The sequence below is a fragment of the Toxotes jaculatrix genome, chromosome 16 (genome assembly GCF_017976425.1).
Source record: "Toxotes jaculatrix isolate fToxJac2 chromosome 16, fToxJac2.pri, whole genome shotgun sequence".
Lineage (NCBI taxonomy): Eukaryota > Metazoa > Chordata > Actinopteri > Toxotidae > Toxotes > Toxotes jaculatrix.
Window position 1 is genome coordinate 25,458,858 of NC_054409.1, and position 17,669 is coordinate 25,476,526.

At 46.8% G+C, this 17,669-nt stretch overlaps 2 protein-coding genes across 9 annotated transcripts in view; both read right to left on the reverse strand.

Annotated features, from left to right (window-relative positions):
- Positions 1-1,787: 1,787 nt before the first annotated feature.
- On the reverse strand, positions 1,788-10,630 carry fsd1l (fibronectin type III and SPRY domain containing 1-like). 7 transcript variants are annotated; one of them, XM_041059530.1, is made up of 13 exons: positions 10,567-10,630; positions 9,191-9,286; positions 8,546-8,677; positions 8,223-8,324; positions 8,091-8,113; positions 6,961-7,082; positions 6,240-6,461; positions 5,792-5,890; positions 5,522-5,651; positions 4,288-4,376; positions 3,774-4,028; positions 3,561-3,649; positions 1,791-3,123 (listed from the first exon to the last, which is right to left on the reverse strand). In XM_041059530.1, exons 1-13 carry the CDS (start codon positions 10,579-10,581, stop codon positions 3,022-3,024), a joined length of 1,476 nt encoding a protein of 491 aa, XP_040915464.1. In that variant the 5' UTR covers positions 10,582-10,630; the 3' UTR covers positions 1,791-3,021. The 7 variants fall into 7 exon arrangements, 5 of the variants coding, with proteins under 5 accessions (XP_040915463.1, XP_040915462.1, XP_040915464.1 ...); XM_041059531.1 differs by lacking the exon at positions 10,567-10,630 and adding an exon at positions 9,805-10,051; XR_005895513.1 differs by lacking the exon at positions 10,567-10,630 and having other exon boundaries at positions 1,792-2,097; positions 2,256-3,123; positions 9,191-9,796.
- Positions 10,631-11,278: 648 nt separating this feature from the next.
- Positions 11,279-17,669, reverse strand: part of apc (APC regulator of WNT signaling pathway) — a 21,800-nt gene continuing 15,409 nt past the window's right edge. For both annotated transcript variants that reach the window (XM_041059525.1, XM_041059526.1), the window contains 2 exons: positions 17,355-17,569; positions 11,279-17,265 (listed from right to left, as the gene is read on the reverse strand). In XM_041059525.1, the coding sequence (XP_040915459.1) occupies positions 12,351-17,265; positions 17,355-17,569 (5,130 nt within the window). In that variant the 3' untranslated portion in view covers positions 11,279-12,350. The remainder of the gene's footprint in view (positions 17,266-17,354; positions 17,570-17,669) is intronic.

The following is a 17,669-nucleotide window of genomic DNA, read 5'->3' on the forward strand; positions in this document are numbered from 1 at the left end:
AAAACAGAAAAAAACCCAAAACGACAGGAAGTAAAATGACAACAGACTGTCTGTTGTCATTTTACTTCCTGTCGTAAGTAATTTCAAAATAAAACAGGAAACAGCTGCACCCAGCCCAGACAGGAAGTGACACCGAGCCAAACATCAGAGCTGTGAAATAAACTGATCACAGATGTTTTTCTATCAGATTCTCTGATTTCATCTTTCGTGTTTTCAATGATGAAAACTACAAATATTAAAGATGAAACATCAGAAGCTGAAGGTTTTCAGTGTCAGTCACAGATCCATCGATCACCTCCATCTGTCACTGATCAATATGTTTATCCATCGATCACCTCCGTCTGTCACTGATCAATATGTTTATGTGTGTATTGAAATGTTTTTCAGTGTGGTGATATTTCTCTGTGTTGAATGTGTCACATGCAGAAACTCTCAGTCTAATTAAAGTGCAGGGAGGATTATTGTGAAAGCTCTAAATCCAGAGTCAGTGCAGAGTAAACATCTTTCATTCATTCATTTCGTCTCATTAACTTAATTAAAATGAAACTTTTCTTTCAGAAAAAGATGAAAGTGACAGAAAGAGGAGACGTGTCGTTCTTTAAAAACTTTTCTTTCAATAAAACAAATGTCTCAGTTTCTGTTTGAATGAATGAATGTTTTTATGTGTTATTCTATTTGTGAGTAAAGATTTAAAGTTGTAGTTTAACAGAACATTTACCTGTCAGTGAATATTAAACAGGTAAATACACCTGAGTCTTTGAAAATGGACGAAAACAAAGCAACAATAAAAATCTCTAAAAGTTCTTTTGTAAAATTCAGCGTTAGATTCAGTTTATTGTTTATTTCTCTATAAAATCTAAATAATTTTTCACTTTTCATTTTGAACTGTTTTTAACTGAACTGTTTACAGTGTTGGGTTACAGGGTTGTGTTAATCAGCTAATGGAATCAGATTAGATTTTTTACAGTGTGGGATTAAAGCTGCAGATATAAATGTCGGCTTCACTTCGCTCTGTTCTTCACTGTCGTCAACTTTTTTATTTTAAATATTATTTTCAGCATTTTTTTACTTTTTACTTTTGCTTTTCTCTCTGACGTTTATCTGTGAGTAATTTTATTTTGTTCATATTTTAAATTTCTGTTTCTGCATTTTAATGAAACTAAGATGATCACAAGTTAAAACTTTTCATTTTATCGTTTAATCAATTTCAGTTTTGGTTAAACTGAAAAATTCAGATATTTTCTTTGTGTTATTTTAGATAATTAGATTCCATATTTCTTAAACTTGTTCTTAATTGATTTTTTCAGATTTAAGTTTAATTGTTTTTATCATTTCAAATCGTTTTCAGAGGAGCGTTCTGATTGGCTGCTGACATTTTAAAAGGACCAATCATGTCTGAGAAATCTCGTCCCCCCCTCTGCATCCACATTCTGTCTCTGATCGTCCTCATCTGTTTCGGACTTTACTGCATCGCCAAGGTAACGTCCTGTCACTCTGTTGGAATTAGCATTTAGCATTAACAGCTAGCTGCAGACGACTGAATCTGTGTGTCGTCATTAACAGATGTGATCAGTTTAAAAGTCTGTTAACTTTCCAACTTGTTTTCTATGCTGAGATTTTTCCTCCGTTCTTTACGTAGGTTCAGTGAATGTCTTAATGACTTCATCATCTGCGGGGTCAGGGGTCAGGGGACAGGGGACAGGCCGACTCCTTCCTCACCGTCCACTGACATGTTTGCATTTAATTTCAAACGTTCTCTCACAGACTGAACGAATCGTTTAATGAACAGATGATTCAAACCAAGCAGCAGCTGTTCAAATGTCTGAGCTGACATGAATCAATCAATAATCAATACACTGTGATCAATAACTATAATATTTCATATAAAATCTCTGAGAGCAGCAGGTTTTAGTTTTCAGGTACATAGAAAGAAAGAAAATGTGAAATTGTAAAATCAAAAATTAAAGTTTTCAGTTCATTGTAACTTTTACTTTTCATTTCTTAGGGCGCCTCCTTCACTTCCTTCAGTTGGTGGTTGATCCTCGGAGCTTCCTGTCTGCTCGCCACCGCCTTCGCCTCCTTTCGCCTGTACGAAGTCTGCAGGAGGGAGGAGGAGGAGAGAGGAGGAGACATTTAAGGAGGAGGAGGAGGAGGAGAGAAGAAGAGGAGGAGGAGAGTTGGAGTGACCTGACAGAAAAGCTGTTGTTTTGCCTGCACCTCTGTGCTCTCACCTCTGACATATAATACATACATACATCGTATAGGTACCAGGGGACAGACCAGGGGACAGACCCTGAAATGTGGACGAATCAGAGGTATCTGATTGGGTGATTAGATGATGATGTAAGAGTCCGTCCAGCTGATTCCACCTGCTGAGTGTGTCCAGCCTGTGGGGGGTGGGGTGGTGGGGTGGGGGGTTAGTGGGCTAAACCATGTTGGTGTCCAAAACTGGAGGACGAGACTTCAGAATAAAAGCAGAGAGACATTTTATTTCCAGTTCATACGATTTATTTTTATCAAAACGTTTGTGTCGATTTGATTAAAACTGATTTCAGATCAGAAACATTTCAAAATTTAAACTGAAACATTCACTGTAAACGGATTTTCAGAATAAATGACTTCAGCTTTTTATACTTTTACAAAAACTGAAAATAAACGTTTGATTTTCGTCGTCCGCTGAAACTGATGTTCACATTTACCTTCAAAATAAAAGTTCGCCATGGGTCAAAGTGTCAGAACATTTTTTTCTTCAAGACAAAAAAAAACCAAACAAACAAAAAAAACCCAAATCGAAACAGGAACAAGCAACAACGCTTCCTCCTGAACTTTCAAACTAAGACCCCAAACAATCACTAATGTTTCTGAACATTAGGACACAGTTTGTTTTATATGTTAAATTAATATTTACCAACAGTTCATTGATCATTTCTATGTGCACGATATAAATTTCACAGAATTATAAATAGAAGTTTATCATAATTTAATTTCTACATTAAAACAGATGATTAAAGAACAGTGGGTTTACTGTGACAGGTTACTCAGGCTCCGACTGCTGGAGAGGAATTTTCCCATGAAGCCTGGCACCTGCAGACCCGTTGTTATGGTGATACCACCGCACCAAACCTACAAACAGCAGAGGACAGCACGGGACAGCAGAGGACAGCAGAGGACAAAACGGGACAGCAGAGGACAGCAGAGGAACAGTGGGACACGTGTTTACGGTCACACGGTAAGTTTTTCTTACATGTTTACACCCTTTGAAACTTTTTTCATTTGTAAACAATGATGATGTAATTGTGGGCGGAGCCTAACTGGTGGCAGAAAGTGACGGAAGCGTCAGTTTTTAGCAGAAGAATATGGACCAACAGGTGACAGGCTGAAAAATGAATGAGTGAACGGCTGAGGCTCAGGAGCTGCAGCTCGTCTGCTCATCAGAAGGTCGGAGGTTTGATGCCCCTGAGCAAGACACTGAACCCTAAATTACCCCAGATGTTCGCAATGGTGTGCCTCTGTGTGTGTGTGTGTGTGTGTGTGTACTGTAGTATGACTGCGGTACTCACAGTAAAGGCAGGGACGAGTGGCTGGCTGAACTTTGTTTTGAAGGAGTGAAGAAGACGAAGTCGATCAACATCAATAAACGACAGATCACCTGAAACAGAGAAACATTGATGCTGTGAAGCCGTTTCTGTAAAAGCTGGAGTGAAACGTGCGAGTGCAGGAAGTTAGAGGAGACTCACAGGAAATGAAACCTGTGAATTTACCGAACTTCGTACCGTTGTCGTAGTTGCAGTAGATTCCGATGCGTTGCGGCAGCGGCCAATCCAGCGCTTTCGCTCTGTTGTTGTGTTTCGCGGAAAGCGAGCTCTGTAACCATTGGCTGGCGTGGAGACACCACGAACCGGTGCTCTTCCCTAACTGGTCGAAACGTCCCAGGCTTGCCCGGTAGGCCACGCCCACACTGAATGACTTCCAGTCAGCCAGGGGGCGGAGCTCCCAGTAGTGGCAGCCAGCGGTCATTTCCTTATCGCCTGGGAGGAAGAAGAAGAAAAATATCTAATAAAAATGTTTAAAGTAGAATCTAAATCAGATGCAAGTGTTTTCAAAATAAAAGCCACAGTGAAACGGCACTGGTCTTTTTGTAAAATAAACGTTTCCTGTTCAGACGATTCTTATAAACATCAAAACAATAATATTTATTACCTTTAATTAAAATTATTACACCTATTTTTTTATAGTTTATATTTTAAAAGACACTGATTGGCAGGAGCAGTTTGGGCGTAGTGGTACCGAGCACTGTGTACGACTCTCCAGCAAATCTGTCGCGTCCGGCCCGACTTCCTGTCGTCTTATTGGGCGATGGTGTCGCGCTTCTGCTGCTGGTTGAATAAAATAAAATGAAATAAACACGTTACAGGTTAAAGAGTCAGAAACAACTGAACTTTCCAAACAAACAACAACAAAACAGCAAAGTGAAACAGCCAATGAGGTCGAGTCAAAGCAACGATGCAGAAAAATAGAAACATTATAAAAATACAAACATGAAGATTTCATTAAAAACTACAAAATAAATGCTGATGTGATGCCAGCTGTGATGTGATTGGCTGCATGAAACGAGAGATGGTGGATGAAGAAGGTGATTGGTGACACGGCGGTTGTTAAGCAACTGGTCGGCGATGACAGTTTCTACCTGAGCGAGTCGGAGAGGACGCAGTACGGAGACTGAAGAGGGACAAAAACGTTAATCACACAAACAGCAAAGAAAAAAACTGAAGAGCAAAAGTTTTTATTGTTTGACGGAAACAAACACTGATGCTGCTCTGCTCTTATTGGCTCGTTTGCTTATAAATATTTACTTTATGAATACTGTTGTTTTATATATAAAATCATTTCACTGAGTTACTAAATGCTACAGGACTCAGTGCAGTGAGTTTGTCGTCTCGCGTCGCTCGGTTTGTGTAGGAAGTGATTCTGAAACGAATTTCACAGCTTGAACCACGAGAACAAAATATTCCACAGAGAAACAGAAGAGCTGAGATGTTTGGAAGCCAGCAGTGACCATATATGGACAAGGGGGCGGGGCCCTGTCCACACCCACACCTGTGACCTGTTGCTCCAGGCTCTGTCAGGTAAGCTGCTAACAAAGTTAGCTTTCATAATTCGAGGTAAATTTATAACTGAGAGTTAAAGTGACGTTAGAAGCAAAATACATTGTTAAATATTCACATACGAGAAATGTGTAATGTTACAGAAGCTGAAGTGACTCGGTACAGTGTCATCATGGATGCAAGCTAACTGCAAGCTAACTGAAAGCTAACTGAAAGCTAACTGTCACTACCCACAGATGAAGGCTGGAGCTGATCGGGGGAACATGTGACCCGTGTCATGGCCACAGAGCGAGTTCAGTGTTAAATGGCAGCTTTGTACATGACCCTCACATCACGTGTGACACGATGGCATGATGTCAGCACAAAGGGGAATTATGTTCTGCTGAGTCAGTTAAAACTCAAACACGATTTCTCACCAGCTTTTACTGTCTTTTCCTCGGAGTCGGGGGTCGTGACCTTTGACCCCCTGAGGCTCCCAGGTCACCGTGTCGCTGTGAACCTTCAGCTCGGGGTGGGCGGTCAATGCATCGAAGCCGAAGTTAAACGCTGCAGCGACAGAAACATTCTGTTTTAGTTTCACGTCTTCTTCTTCTCTCTCTCATTCTGTCCTTATGTCTCTCACTCTTCACTCCTTCACACACAGTGTTCGCTGATCCATTCATAGATCAGTTCATTCATTAGGTCACCTCTGGTTTCCACGGCGACGGGCTCAGAGAACTCTCCAGCAGCTGTTTTGTTTTTTGCTCGAACTCGAACAACAACAAAGCGAGAGTCGAACTTCAGACCTGAAACACGAAAAACAGACGCTAACGTCACCATACTAACAACGATGATACGAATGTGTTGGTGTTTAGCAAGTATAATGTTAGCATGCTAACATTTGGTAATTAGCATCATCAGTTCTTCAGGTTTCTGATCATAAATAACGGGACAGATGAAAGCGTGACCAGCAGAGTTATTTCAGTTCGTCCTGAGGGACCATGAACGTCTCACCCACGTGGTCACAGTCCGTCCAACAGCTGCTCAGCTGTTTCAGTCAGATACCGTCAGGCTACAACGCAGCACCGCTCAGGCTGAACTGTAACGCTGCCTCTGACACCTGTCACCGTTTCATGATGACCTCTGAACTCTCACCTGAAATGGTGACCTGAGTCTCTGTGATATCAGAGATTTTTTCCCAGCATGCCTCTCCTGTGGCTCTCAGCAAACTGTCGCAGTTCGTTTTTCGGTACTCGAGTTCGTAGCGTTCCGTCGGTCCGCTGACGCCGTCGGCCTCGCCAGCCGGTCGCCAGGCGACGGTGATGCTATTGTCACGGACTGTGCAGCTGGAGACGTCGACCTCTGGAGCTCTGGGTACTGTGAAAAACACACTGTCATTGTTCTGGAGCTTTCAACTATCTCACACTGTCTTCATCAGTAGGTGGAGTTTGCCCAGTTGTCATGGAAACCAGAGATGTTTGAAGTTCCTGTGACCTTGAATCATGGCACATCCACTGTTTCCATGACAACTGGGCAAACTCCACCTGCTGATGAAAACCATGTTACACATCATGAAGCGCGAGTCAAGTGTTTGTTGTATATTTTGGCAAAACGCTGTAAAAAGTTGTTAAAGATAAAAACATTTGAGGAGAAACTGAAAAAAGTTCAAGAAAAAAACAGAACGGAACAAACAACTGTTGGTTTGTTACTGTGACTCCGCTCGAGAAAAGTTTGTGTTTTGGGCAAAATGAAGAAGAAAAAACAACACGATGAAGAAAACAACAAACAGGAAGTGATCAAATACAAACAGAACCACCCCCCATCCCCCGCCCTCAGGTTCTGGTCAGAACGGAACCAAAAGTGAATGATGACTCACCTGGCAGGAATTGAAGTCGTTGAAGCCCCGCCCTCTCCGCACTGAAGTCAACGGTGAACTGTGCCATGTTCTCCGAAACTGCTAGACGAGTGGACAGCCTGAACGCCGGAGCCATCGTTACCCTGGCAACAGGAGGTGGTGGGGGCCCGGGAGGAGGGAGGGTTAGGGGTTAGTGGGGGTGGGGTTATGAGGCCGAGGGAGGGCCGGGTTTATGATTTCAGCCTGGGATTCCTTCATAAAGCTGCTTTTGACTTGTTAGTTTAAATTTGAGTTAAAAAAGAAGAAATAAGAAGAAATAAAAACAGAAATAAAGAAAAAATAAGATTAAATGTTGGAAACAGAACAAAGTGAGTGCAGGTCGCAGCACGAAGGCAGCTGGACTCGCTCGGCGCTTCTTCAGTCGCCTCGAGTGAGGACATGAGGCCATGAGGCCACGAGGACATGAGGCCACAAGGACATGAGGCCACGAGGTCACGAGGACATGAGGCCACGAGGCCACAAGGACACGAGCAGCTTCTCATTAACTGTTCACTAACTGTAATGTAAATGCTGACCCACATTGTCTGTATTATGCTTCACGTCCTTCTCCCCCTCTCCTCCATTCCTAGCTGTCCTATCTTCCTCCTTTTCCTCCTAGTGAAATTTCCCAACTTGGGATGAATAAAGTATTTCTATTCTATTCTATTCTATTCTTTCACCCAGCCCGGCCATTGGCAGGAGGGTCCCCCATCTGAGCCAGGTTCTGCTCAAGGTTTCTTCCTGTTAAAAGGGAGTTTTTCTTGCCACTGTTGCCTTAAGTGCTGCTCTGGGGTCAGACTCTGGGTCTCTGTAAAGCGCTTGAGACAATTTTGATTGTGGAAGGCGCTATATAAATAAAATTGAATTGAATTGAATTGAATTCACCAGGACCTGGTGAATGAGAAGCTGCTGAACAACATCAGAGAAAAACAGCAAAAAGAAAATGAAAAGAAAACGTGATTGAAACAAACATTAAAATGAACGATGAGAACAAACAAAATCAAATGAAATAAAAACTAAAAGTGACAAAATTTCATTTAATAAACAAATAGAATTATAAACTAAACATTATTTCATGTTCATACTTAAATACTCTTTAACAGTAAACGTACCTTTCCTTGATTTGTTTTGCAGCCTGAAAATGAAACAGATACAAGAAACTATCAAACTATCGTGTGTGTTCTGAACCTACACGTTTACTGAGCGAGTTCATGCGTCGCTACGTCAGTTTGTTCCCGTCCTACCTTCAGGAAATCTTCCTCACTGCTGATAGTCAGCGTTTGATTTGCGAACTCGAGAAGTTCTTCACACGACAGCAAAGCAAACTTTCCCTCTGACAGCTGCTTCTGATAAATCACAAACAAGCCAAACAAATATCTGTAAGACCTTTGTGAGGAAACGAGAATAAAGAAAGAAAACTGAGAATTCAGCGGAAAAATGAGAAAATGTTTTTAAAATCAAAGAAAGACATGATGTTTAGCTCTCGAGTGAAAGAGACGCACAAAGAAAACTTAAAAAAGAAGCAAAATAAAAAACGGGACAAAAGCTACAACTGTAAATTCTCCACCTGAAGCTCCGCCTCCTTCCTGTGCTGCTCCTCTGTGATTGCGTCACGGAGCTCCGCCACCCTTTCGTGTAGGGCGGAGCTTAGTTGATCAAGCTCCACCTCCAGGTCTGACATCACCTTACATGACTGCTCCTGATTGGACATAGTTTGCTTTTATTATATATATATATATATATATATTTTAGGGGTGTGCCATCTAAGTCACCTCACGATTCGATTACGATTCACAGTGCTACGATTCGATTATTCCCCGATTATCGATGCATCTCGATTAATCTTTTTTCCCACATAGAATGTTTCTTTTCTCACTCTGTAATTACTTGTAAAATAATGTATATTTTTACATATCATTCATTGAAGTAAAACACATTTATCTCTCTTTTCTTTTCTAACTCCTCTGATAAAAGAAGAAAAAGGCATTAGCTTGCACATGTAATGTCTGTTTCATTTATGGATGTAGATTAAAAGAATCGATTTTTGAACATTTCTGAATCGATTCTGAATCGTCAAGTGTCGCGTCATGATTAATCTATGAATCGGACACACCCCTAATATATATATATATATATATGTATACTTTTTTTTTTTTTACATCAACCCCCCCCCCCCCCCCCCCCCCCCCCCCAAAGCCAATCAGCTTCTGACCTGCAGTCCTGTCAGTGTGTTGTCAACTGTTTCCAGGAAGTTTTGGAGCTCTTCGTTTTTATTGGCTAATGTGCTGATGATCCTGCGCAGAGCTTCCTGTTTACCAAACAAACACAAACACATCTGTTAGTTTGGTTTGAGAGGAAACTGTTTCAGGGATTTAACTGAAATCAGCTGATCCCAGCATCACTGTAGAACTGGTGCCAGTGGTTTCATGGACGGGAACCCTCTGAGTGGGCTCACAGGTAAGCTTCCTGTTTACCTGACCCGCTACAGCAACATTAGAAATGCTTATTCTGCTGTCCCCGAGCAACACTTTGCTTAAAGTGACCACACTTTCCTGCTACAGTCCATCTACAGCAAACAGACGCTCACTGTTAGAACTGGAAACATGTGGATCAGTGATGCAGAGGCAGAACTGCAAGCCTGAGCCTGAGCCTGACGCTGAGCCTGAGTCTGACCCTGAGGCCACAGACATGATTCATGAGTATACAGACACTGTGAGCAGTTACACTGACTGCTGTTCCTCCACATGCAGCCCTGTCCAGACTATTCGTGCACATCCCAACCAGAAGTCCTGGTTTAATGCAGATATACGAGACAAGATCAGAGACCGGTGCTCAGCCTTCCAGTCAGGAGACACAGAGGGACGTAAGGTGGACGGATACGAGCTCCAAAGACACATGAAGACAGCAAAGAGATCGTTCACCCAGAGACTGGAGAGCTGCTACAGGGAACACAACACCAGGAGCATGTGACGGGGATAAAGGTCACCAGCTACAGGAAACAGGAAGGACGCAGATGGAACCCCCACCAGGAACAACCCCCGCCTCCCCTCGCTCCCAGAGGAGACTCCACTCCACACACACACACACACACACACACACACACACACACACACACACACACACACACAGGTGAACCCCCGCGAGGCAGTACGACTGCACGGACATCTTCAACACGTTCAACAGGTGACCAGATCAACAGTCTGTGTCATGGTCATGTGACCATGACACCTGCATTCAGCTGCCTCATCGATATTTATAAGGACTGATTCATTATCAATAAGGAGGGAACAGAAACACTGGACCACTGAAGCAGAAAGAATAATCAATAACTGCTGTTCAATACATTCACTCTGATACCGACTCGACCAGAGAGAGAGAGAGAGAGAGAGAGAGAGAGAGAGAGAGAGAGAGAGAGTGTCTTAGGGGTAAATCCGGAGAGCGTAGAGGTCGAGAGACATAGAGACTGAATGGGAGAGAGCGCTAACGGCTAACAGCTAGCTCATCGCTCTCTTTGTTCAAGTGTTGATTACGTGCCTCGCGCTCAGCACAGACCAGATGTTATCGATTATCAATCGATCAAATTCTTACCTTCTGAGTGTCCATCACCGAAGCGAGAGAGAGAGGGAGGACGGGGAACTGACAGGAAGTGAGATCACATATCACAGTCTCACTTCCTGTCTGCACTGTCAAAATAAGTGTATGAACATGCGAAGGCCTGCAGGTAAAACTCAGGGTTGAAAAACTGATAACTAATCAGATTCAACAGTTTTAACCAAACGTTGCTGTTTTAGCAAAAATGAAAATAAAATATTTATTTTCATTCCGACGTCACGTGAAACTGAACCAGGTTAAACAGTAAGAAACAGTTTCTCTGCTGTTACACTCAAACATTCATGTCTACATCCTCTCTGTGTAGGAAAGCTAGTGTGGGACGTTCAAAATAAAATTACGGGAAGAACCTTTCAAAATAAAAGCTGGTGAAAGAGAAGCGCTTGCTCATCGCCTTTGCAAACAGCAGCCGGTGTTTGTGAACGTTGTCATGTGCAGTGACAGAACACCAGTGTGCGTCTGTTTACACTGATGAAATATGAAAAAAGTCTTACTAAATTTATTAATGGACTTTCCTACTTCTACTTATCCCATGATCCTTTGTGCCAGGAGAGTGAAAGTACATTAAAAGCATAATGTCGGAGCTGTGTCCGTCCCTCGAAGGCCCCGAGCAGACATGTTAGCTCACGTCTGTTTGGGGCCTCGGTACAAACACAACAACAACAACAAAAAAACAAACAACCAGAACCTGTTTACACCTAAAATGTTGAATTTTATTGTTCATTACAATTGTTCAGTTTAACATTTCACCAAAAAGTTTTTGCATTTTTTTCCTCCAGCAACATAAAAACAGTGAAAATCAACTTGCAGCCATGAATAAAACTGTGGAAACTTTTGGCAAAAATCCTTTTGTTTTATATTATGTGCTTCAGAGTTAAAAGGTTTTACAGCAATAACTTACGTTTTACAGTGTTATTTGTTTCCAAGGCGACACAGAGCAGGAAGGTTTCAGCCAACAGACAATTTCTCAGGAAACAAATAGTCCTCAAAAATCATCAGGAAATTCAAGAATCTATTCAAACTTTTCACTTCAGTCGGCAGCGAAAGTCCCAGAAGCAGTTTGAGAGTTTAGAGTGAGGTTCTGAAAAAAAAATCTCTACATCCAAAAACATTTAAATCTGAATGTTTCAGCTGCGTCTGTAACTCACAACAATCACAGATTTCCAACATTTTCTTCAGATCATCAGATTTCTGCTGTTGGTCAGGATTGGAGGACGTGTTGAACATCGTGGATTCTTTTTAACTTCGAATGCGAGAAAATTCTCACATTGTAAAAGAATTTGGAAAAAATCTGAAACTCTCTCACTCTTCTCAGATCAAACTGCATCAAATTATTTAGACTCAGTTTCAGTACAAATGTGAGAAAAAAGTTTTTGCAGAACCAAACTCCACAAAAAAAACTTCCAAAAGAGCAGATTCAGCTCAGACGCTACAGCTAGCAGAAACATTATCGTATCATCATCGTTAAGTCACCATGGTAACTGTCGTTAGGGTGGGGGCAGGGCCATGCAGGAACACAGTCAGAGAGGGGCGGAGCTAAGCGCTACACATCATTTTAGTGGTATAAAAACATAAAAAGTTATTTTTTAAAGTTTTCTCTCTTTGATAAAGAAGCCTGACTGACAGGTGAGAGGAGCCAATGAGGGGAGAGGAGGGAGGTGAGGGGGCGGGGCTAGCATATAAATACAGACTCACTTCCTGTACATTTGAGTTCACGAACAACACTTTTCTCTCTGTATTTACGCTTCCTCCATTTTGTATCTTCACACTGACGTCACGATGTATGAGCCGCGCTCACCGCCACTGCCGCCACTGTTGCCGCCACCCTCTCCACCCTTTGGCTCCCGTTTTTTGGTCACAGGGGTGGGGATGAGTGAAGGTCGCGTGGGGGTTGTTGATGATGACGTCGTGCTGGTTGCTGTGGTAGTGGTGGTGACATCAGCATTGCTCTTCCTGGGGCTTGGCGTGTAGTTGAAAGGGCTAACACGAGCTGCCACGGCACCGCTGCGCTGAGGGCCGCGTTGCTGGGGTTGCGGTTGCTGGCGTTCAGGTGGCGGCGGCGGCTTGTCATCAAGGCTTTCGCAGCTGCGACGCAGGTTGAGGTTAGAAGAGGATGAAGAGGAGGAGGAGGGAATCTTGGAGGGGGTGGGGCTGTCAATGATAGGCGGGGCATTGGCAGTGGGAGAGCGTGCTGAACAGGAAGAGGAGGAGCGTGGGTTGTTCACGGGACAGTCCTCCAAACGAACCCACACATCTTCTGATTTGTCAGTGAAGCTGCGCCCGGCTGATGAGCCGCTCCCGCTCTTTGTCTTCCTCCACGTCCCCTTGGACCTCACAACGCCCTCCTCCTCACTCCGCCCCTTCTCACTGGACTCCGACGATGCCGACAGCACTGAGGATGAGCTTCCTGTCCGTTTCCATGTCCCCACGCGTGGTAATGATGTTGCGTGTTTCCCACTGCTCCCTCCACCTCCACCGCCACCATTTTCCCGCTTCCAAGTGCCAGTGCGGCTGAACCGTGATGATGTCACTTCTTGTGGGCGGGAGGGGCTCTCAGAGTGTGAGCGATTGACATCATGTCTCCTGGTCGTTGGTGGTACCGGTGTATCAGGACTGGACGGCGACTCTAACGCTGAAGCGGCAGCTGCAGCGGCGGATTCCTCCAGCTTCCTCTTCAGCGTCGGACTCGGAGCTTCCTTGATGAAGGTCGACTGTCGGACGAGTGCCGGCTTCTCAGGCTCCGACTTCTGCTTCTTTGCCGCCACGGAGCCGCTGACTCTCGATGATGACTCGCTCCTTGGGATGCTGCCGCCGCTCCTTACCCCCATGCTCTGTTTGGCTGGCCTGGAGGCCGATGATAATGATGCGCTTCCTGGAGACGCAGTGCGCGGCAGCTGTGACAGCTTCCCTCCTTTCTGGTTGGCTGCTGTGGAGGAGCGAGACGGCGTGGAGTCTCGAGATGACCCACCTCCTCTGTCGTCGCTGCTACCAGGAGCTTTGGCCATAGCTGCTGCTCGGGGTTTGCTCCGCCCCCTTGCAGCTGGCTCCGCCCTCGGTTTACCTGTGATTAGACTCCTATAAACCTTCTTTCCACCTCTCACTGACTTCGCCTCGTCCTCCTCCTCCTCCTCTTCCTTCTTCTTCTTGGCTTCAAGTGTGCTGCGCTCTCCTGGCTTCAGGATCCTCGCTCCACGCTTCACCTCCTCCTTCTCCTCCACCTCTTCTTCTGCGTTATTATTGGCAGTTGGCAGGCGGAACGGCGAGCCGACAGACTTCAGGGAGAGGACTGAGTCTGAGTCTGATGATGGTTGGCGAGACAACGACGAGGCAGCAGCGGCGGCATTGAGGCTGCTAACAATGGAGTTGGCGCCTTCTTGGATTGCCTTCCAATCAAATGACTCTGAGTCAGGGGAGGCGGGGCTTCTCGGCGCCTCTGAAGGCTCCTCCTCTGCCAGAATTCCACCGTCAGCTTTAGGAACAGGAAGTGGCGTGGCAACGGCAGCAGGGATGGTGGCTGCTTTCTTCTTCTTCTTGGGCATGGCGGAGCTGATGCACTCCTGCAGCAGGTCGTCCTCAGAGTCGATGCTAAGTGAACTGAGCGACGAGTTCCTGGAGAAGCAGACGGGCGTGTCCTCTACATGGAAGGCTTTGGGGGCGTAGCCGCTAGCAGCAGAAGGGCGGGGTTTTGACTCCACCTGAGGAGGAGGAGGAGGAGGAGGAGACTTTGTTCCTGCTTTACCTCCATCTTGTTGCTCAAGCGGAGGCGGAGCGAACTCCTTGTTGTTGTTCTCCTGGTCGATGTCGCTCAGCGAGCTCAGTGATGAGTTTCTGGAGAAGCAGACGGGCGTGTCTTCAATGGCAAACTTCTGCTTCTCGTCTGTCGCCATCTGATTGGTTGCAGTTTTGGTTCTAGGGAAAACAGCAGCCGTCTGCTGCTTCCTTTTCCTGCCTTCTTCTTCTTTTTTCTTTTCTTCTTCATCCCTCTCTCCACCACCGTCATCTTCGTCAAAGTCGAGTGAGCTTAATGAGTCGTTGCGTGAGAAGCAGCATGGAGTTCCTTCGATGGGCGTGTAGTGTCGCGGTGAATCAAAGGCAAACCCTGGTTTTGCTTTGGTGGCTGTTGCCATAGTGATGCCGTAAGCTGCCCGCTGAGGCATTGGCTTTACTGGCGATGTCGGCTTCTTTTTCTGCTGTTGAGAGCTCAGAGGGGGCGGGGCTGGAGGAGGAGGGATGGGCGGGGCTTGGAGCTGCTCGCTGTTTGCTGCTGATCTGATTGGTTTTCTGTGTTTGGCTTTGGGCATGGCAGCACTGATGCACTCGGCGAGGATGTCTTCACCGTTCTCGCCCTCAGGAAGTCCAGCTCGCCTCCTCTGGGAGGATGTGGGCTCCATCACAGGTGCGATGGCCGCAGCTGCCTCCTCATTGGGTGGAGAGTCGATGGTGAGGTCACTGAGCGAGGTGGCGGTGGAGAAGTTGAGCGGGGTTCCCTCCACACAGTAAACTCTCGGCACCTCCTCTGGTGGAGGCGGGACATCTTTCCTCTGCTGTGATTGGGTGCGGCTTTGAGGTGGGAGAAGCTTGTAGACAGGAAGCTGGCTGGGTTTCCGCGGTGCCGCTTGTTGCTGTTTCTTTGGCTTCTGTGACGACTTGGGCATGGCCATGTTGATGCAAGCCTCCAGGATCTCGATGTCGTCGTCATCGTCTGATTCGTCGAGAATTGGTTTTGCTGCCTCCTCTTCTTTCCTCTCTGCGTTCCCTCCCTCCTCCTCCTCCTCTTTTTTTTTCTTCATCTCTGCTGCGATGTACGGCTCATCCAGACTGAGCGCACTCAGACTGGAGGCTCGGGAGAAGCCATGCGGCGTGCTCTCAGTGGCGAAGTGCAGCAAGACGTCAGCGCTGCTCTCCTCCTCGTCTTTCTTTTTGGCCGTTTCCTCCTCCTCAGTTTTCTGTGTCGATGGCGGCAGCGGTGGCGTCTTGGTGCGGCTCGGCGGCATGGTCTGCCCCGGGCTGTCAGGCAGGTCGCTGGGGCTGACCACGCCGCTTGGCACACCGCTGCATGGCTCGCTGGAACGCACAGAGCTCGCAATGGAGGAGGTGGAGAAGCTGTCCAGGGAGCTGACGGACGTGCAGCGGCTGAACATCAGCGGCGTTTCCTGAGCGTAAGGCTGCTCGGGCGGGCTTTTAGGAGTCCTGGCCCCAGATGATGATGTCACATGGTGATGGTGATGGTGGGTGTGGTGGTGGTGGTGACCTCGTCGGCCCCGTGTGGAGGGAGCGGCGGCAGTCTGGCTCTCTGCCTCCTTCTGCTGCCGCTGCTGCTCGTGTGCATCTTTTTCGCTGACAGGAAGTGTTGGGTAGTCGTTGCCACCGCTTCCACTGACGACACTCCCGCCTCTCCTCTTTCTCCCGATGACATCACCATCTTCCTCCTCTTCCTCTGATGACAGTGATGACAGCGAGCTGCCCCTGGAGAAGCATATGGGCGTGTCCTCCACACAGTACGTCTGCGTCGACTCCTGGTTGCTTTTTGGCACAACCCGATTGGCTGGGGGCGGAGGTGGGCGAAGTTTACTAGCAGAAGTGGACGGAGGAGGAGGAAGGGAAGGGGCGGCCGTCTCTTCTGACTTAAACAGCGGTTTGCGGGTGGCGTCCGTGCCGTACTTCAGGCTGTAGTCAATTGGCTGCTCTCCTGTTGCGTCACCACTATAATTTGATGTTGCTGTGACAACAACATAGTGTGGCGGTGGGACAGATGCTATGCGGCTGCTGCTTGTTGCCGATTCGCTGCCATCGTTCCTCCTTCTCAGCCTGGTGTCCTGTCCATCATCATCGTCGCTCTCAATGCCGCCGCGGTGATTTGGACTCTGCCTCCCAGAGTTCAGCTGTTCGTCAGAGTACTTTAGGCTGTAGTTGATGGGGGTGTCCAGCTCAGCCCCATCGTCATCCGCCATGTGGTTGGCGCTGCGGATCTTGTGAGCCAGGTCGGCTGGGTACTTCCTGTAAACGCAGCACTTGTTGGCTCCGCTCTCGTCCGATGAGTAGAACGGCTCTGACGACGGTTTGGTCTTGCCACGGTTGCCGTAGCCGTCGGCACTCGTCACGCTGTTGAGGCTGTCGCTGGACGCTCGGACACTGGGCGGGAACACTGAGCGAGGGTACGTCGCCTCCTCTCCCGTCCTCTTTGATCCGTCTCCGTTCTTCGGGCTCGACAGCACCGGCGTGTTGGCGTATGATCGAGTTGTGTTCCCTCCTCCAGCGCCGTTACAGCCCCGCCCCTTCCTGTGTGCCGCCTTGGGGCTCAAGTTGTCAATATTGTCAAAAGTCTCTGACAGCTGCTGTGCGTCCAGCTCTTCAAATAACGCCTTCTGTTTGCGGGCGTGCAGTGACGGGGCACCAGCGCCCGGTGAAACCACGCTGGTGTCCTTGTAGCGTGCTGGGCGGTTGGCCATCAGGTTGCGCAGGGCGGCGGCGCTGCCCATGGCAATCATCTTGTGGCGGGAGTGGATGAGGTTACGCAGCATGCCCACAGCGCCCAGCTCCCATAATGCCTCCTGGTCTTTGGCATCTCGAGCTGACAGATTCCAGAGTGTTCCACAGGCGTTGGACACAATGGTCAAACTGTGAGACTTTAGGTGCTGCAGCAGCGTCGGCAGGCAGCCGTGCTCACGCAGGATCTGCCTGTAAGGCGACACAGAGGGAGCAGAGAGAGTGAGTCTGCAGTGGGCATTCTGGGTCGTGGTGTGTAAGTTGTTTATCTCGTCGTTTACCTGTGCGCCTCGTTGGTGGCAATGAGGCTGGACACATTGCGCAGGATGCCGCCGCCGCTCTCAATGATGGCAAGCGTATTGGTGTGGCTGCGGTGAGTGAGAGTTCCAACCAGAAACGCCAGAGCACCATCCACCGCACAGATATCCGCCTTGTTCTCCGTACAGTGAGCCGACAGGTTCCAGAGCGCGCTCAGTACGGACTTCAGGGTCGACTCCTGATGTAGGAGAAAAAGAAAAACTGAAAAACTACAGAAGAAGAGATTCCGAGCACCGTCGGTACAAACGAGTCTAAATATATAAAATCTTTGTTTTCAA

Bases quoted from the DNA above. Each gene is read 5' to 3' on its own strand.
- fsd1l (XM_041059527.1), bottom strand. From the start codon at position 9,313: ATGTGTTTGTGTTTGTTTGGTAAACAGGAAGCTCTGCGCAGGATCATC. The intron at 8,114-8,222 runs GTAGGACGGGAA...TTTCATTTTCAG, and splicing joins GTGAGGAAGATTTCCTGAAG to GCTGCAAAACAAATCAAGGA. The intron at 4,377-5,521 runs GTGAGAAATCGT...TTATTCAACCAG, and splicing joins GGAAAAGACAGTAAAAGCTG to CAGCAGAAGCGCGACACCAT.